General features: G+C 33.7%; 1 protein-coding gene across 1 annotated transcript in view; it reads right to left on the bottom strand.

Annotated features, from left to right (window-relative positions):
* The window catches only part of KIAA1841 (KIAA1841 ortholog), a 67,226-nt gene that overhangs the window by 12,109 nt on the left and 50,713 nt on the right, over positions 1-4,404 (bottom strand). The window contains exons 13-14 of the mRNA XM_003787993.3: positions 3,282-3,314; positions 2,388-2,487 (exon numbers count right to left, since the gene is read on the bottom strand). Coding sequence (XP_003788041.1) covers positions 2,388-2,487; positions 3,282-3,314 — 133 coding nt within the window. The remainder of the gene's footprint in view (positions 1-2,387; positions 2,488-3,281; positions 3,315-4,404) is intronic.

Genomic DNA, 4,404 nt, shown 5'->3' with positions numbered 1-4,404 from the left:
GCTTGAGCCACAGGCGCCGAGCCGAGTGTTTTTTTTTAATGAACTGAGTTCTTTATAAAATACCTCCCTTCTTATTTCATAAAAGCCCTCATTGTTGTTTGGCGGGCCCGGGCTGGATTCGAACCCGCCACCTTAGGTGTATGTGGCTGGTGCCTTAGCCACTTGAGCCACAGGCGCCGATCCAAGACTGTGAGTATTGATACACTGATGTAAAGACAGACATAAGAAGAAGAAAATAAAAGGCAGACATAAGAATCAATGGATGAAAACAAAAAGATCAGAAACAGTACCAGATGTAAATGGCCAACTGATTTTTAACAAAGATTCCAAGGTAATCCAATGTGTTAAGAAAGCACAGTATTTTCAATAAGTAGTGCTGAAACAACTGGCTATGCCTACAGGAAAAAATGGGAGCTGACTCCTTAACTCATATGATACACAAAAATTAACCTGGATGGGACCACAGACTTATGTATAAAAGCTAAAATCATACAACTTCTAGAAGAAAACACAGCAGAAAATCTTAGTAACCTTAGGGTAGGCAAAGATTTCTTAGCTATTAAAGCATGAAACATAAAAGAAAAAACTAAAAAATCAGTTCAATTAGAGTTCACAAAATTGAAGACTTTTGCTCTTCAAAAGATAACATTAGGAAAACTAAAAGCCAATGGAGAAACTGGGAGGAAGTATCTGCAAAACATATGACTGACAAAGGACTTATATCTGAAATCTATATAAAAAAATGTTACAATTCAATAATAAGGCAAATGATCCAATAAAAAATGGGCAAAACATTTAAACAAATGCTTCACAAAAAAGATGTACAAATGGCCAGTCAACACAAGAAAAAATGTTAGAACTAACTATACACTCACCAGAATGGTTAAAATTTAAAAAGACTGATAATACCAAATATTGATTTGAATGTGCAATAATTGGAACTCTCATACATTGTTGATGGGGATGCAAAATGGTCACTTTGCAAAAATATTTTGGCAGTTCCTTACAAAGTTAAACACACACTTACCAAGTTACCCAGGAATTCCACTCCCGGGTAGCTACCCAAGAAAAATGAAAGCACATGTCCACACAGACCTATACGCAATTGTTCATAGCAGCACTGTTTGGGAACTGTTTGGAATGATGTTTTAGATCTTGATTTTGGTGGTGGTTTATACAGCTGTGTGCTAAAACTCATCATTGTGTACACTTAAAAATGGATGACATTTACTTTATGACAGGTAAATTATATCTCAATCTAACTGTTGGCAAAAACAACCTAGTAGTACTTTCTCCTTCACTAATTAAGACTCACAAATAATTGCCGAAGAACTGTTTTTGTCATTAGGGGATTCAACATGTTGAGAAAAATTATGTAAAACTTGGAGAGAAGACAAAGGGAAGGCAACATGTCTTCTCAATATTACATTAGAGGATTGTTTAACGGGCCCATCCAAGAATTCTTTATGTTTCTGAGAACATTCCCCTGTCTGACTTTTGATTGCTACTGATTGTAGCCCAGACTCTACAAAGTTACATGTTAAATGCAGATTCTTGTTTAATAGAAATGCAAATGATTTCTGTCTAGTAGAAAAGATAACTCCCAAAGTTATGGATTTATTGCCTGTAGGACATTAATTAGTTTTGTATCTAACTTGAAATCTTCTTTTAACAGTCTTTTTTCAAAATGCCTATAAATACCTGAGTCTTTGAAGGCTCTTTGAATCAATTTACCCTGCTGATCCTCAAAATTAATAAGCTGAAAAATTTTGACACAAATTAATTGCATAGTTGTGCTTTTAATTTTTTTAAATTATACTTTGATAACATTACTTAATGGTTTGAGTGTCACTCCAAATCACCTCAAGTACACATCTCATATCACATTTCATCTGATGTGAGCCACACATTTTGAGAAACACATTAATTTACATTTGAAGCGAAAACTTAGAGGATTATTTCTCAGTACATACAGTTTCTTTATAACTTTATAAGCATTCTCCATTAGTACCAGGGTTATGGAATCTTAACCGTGTCTTTCTTTTTCTTTTTAAAAGACAGAGCCTTAGTCTGTTGCTGGGCTAGAGTGTTATGGCATATCATAGCTCTCTATAACCTCAAATGCTTGGGCTCAAGCAATCCTCCTACCTCAACCTTCATAGTACCTGGAACTACTGGTGCAGGGACTACAGGCGCTGCACCTGGCTAACTTCTCTATTTTCTCTAGAGATGGGTCTCCTTCTTGCTTAGGCTTATTTCAAACTCCTGGCCTCAAGCAATCCTCCTGCCTTGGCCTCCAAAAGTGCTAGGATCACAGATGTAAGCCACCACACCTGGCCAACCTCTTCATAAAAAGTGAGATTTGATTTTAACTTAGAATCTAATACTTTGTTTCTTGGATACTTCTTCTTCATCTCCAACTTCATCTTCAGTGACCTCAGATCCAGTGGTATATTCTTCTTCTTCTGAAAATAATGACTGTTGTTTCTAAATTAAAAAAAAAAATCTATTACAAATGTAATACCATTACATCTCTAATAAATTCTTTCAATGCATTCATCTAAATTTATGTTGAATCAGTGATTCAAACAAGAGCTGATAAAGTACCACTGCCTGACTATAGGAGATTGACACAAGAATTTCTACATTCAACACAGAATTACATTACATCAAATATGTTTTATTTATTTCCTTCACAGAACCTAGCAGAGTAATAGGAATATAGTAGGTTCTCAGTATTTGGTGAAATGTATCTTTGTCACTCAACTGAATGTATGTTCCTTGATGTTAAAGTATAATATGATAATTGCCAATATTAATGTAGTCCCGTAAATGTGGCCTTGGATTACTTAACCATATGAGTATTAGTTTCCTGCATCTACCCGCCCGACTGTCATCACTAATCCAAATTCCTATTCCATTCTTATAAATACTGATGGCAGATGCCATAGTTTTGGCAAACAGGTAAAATAATGAATGATATGAATACATTTTATTTTAATTCAATGTCCTAAATGTAACTTAAAAGTGACTTTAAAAAGTCTCTTAACTACACCTACAGATTATGCAGCCAGATGATGGAGTATACATCTCTGTTAAACAAACTAACCATATTATTAGTAAGTACAAAATTGGGAAAGCTGAAAAGGAAAATATACATTTAATGAAAATTTGTAAAATAACATACTGGTAAGATTCCATTAAACTAAGCTTTAATTTATGAAGAAAAAGAATTTATGAAGAAAAAGACCTACAAAAGCTGCATATAATAGCTCACTTACCAGCTGGAGAGTCCAGTTTTTCAGGGACAAAAACTATAAAACAGAGGAATCAGAGATTAATAAATTGGCATCTACCTAGAGTCTAGCTCATTATTTTCATATGGGTATTGTAGAAGAGCCCCCAAAAGTTATAAATACAGTAGAACTTCCATAGTTGACCATTTCCTTACAATGACCACCTCCTTAAGTTGACCTAATTTTCATAGACCAGACATGTACCACAAGTATGTATCAGTGCAATAGGCCTAGTTCATTATGTTGGCCACTACCGTACATTGACCAGTTTGTTACAGTCCTTTGGGTTCTACTGGATAGTTCCATTCCAGACTGAAAACATAATTTAAACTAGGCCTACTGCACTAATACATACATTGTGTGTTGGATCTATGAAGATTAGATCAGCTTCAGAAGTTGGTCACTGTGAGGAGGTGGTCAACTGTCAAGGTTCTGCTGTATTATATCCTGTGCTGGAAAAGGATGTGGTTGTCTTTAAAAAAAAAAAAAAAAACAAAAAAACACTTTTCCGGTTTTAATTCCAAAGGACAAGTGAAACACATGCAGAAATATAATTTTAGTTATTTAAAAAACTATTTCAATCACTTTTTACTGCTTATATTTTATTATAAAATAAGGAAGCAGATTATATATGGACATTTAAGAAATCTAATTTGCTGTTTAATACCTAATTTATAGGTGAAGATTAATGACTGAATATTGTATAGCTGTCTGGAGTTTATAAAGCCCTTAAAATGGAATATTCACTTTCTTGAGTAAATGCTATCTCAACCAACACAAAGTACTTCACAGGCAAACAGATTCCCTGGTCCTTAGTAACAAAGTTAAAAGGAATGAAAAATAATCAAAGTTTCTGGTTTCCTTAAAAATATTTCAGTTTTAAGACTTTTGAAATAATGAGATATACTGCTGATGATAATACAAAAATAAATTTCTTTTCTTTTTTTTTATTGAATGGTAACTATGTACATTAATGCACTTCTGGGGAAAAATAAATTTCTTATTGAAAAAGTTTACAGAACAAGGAGGTGTCAAAATATTTATTTATACTATCTTCATTCCTCAACTCATTATCTGTCCATAATAAAAATCCTAAAGATCATGTTAC

The sequence above is a fragment of the Otolemur garnettii genome, unplaced genomic scaffold (genome assembly GCF_000181295.1).
Source record: "Otolemur garnettii isolate 467f Iridium unplaced genomic scaffold, OtoGar3 scaffold00024, whole genome shotgun sequence".
Lineage (NCBI taxonomy): Eukaryota > Metazoa > Chordata > Mammalia > Primates > Galagidae > Otolemur > Otolemur garnettii.
This window is presented reverse-complemented; position numbering and strand designations above follow the sequence as displayed.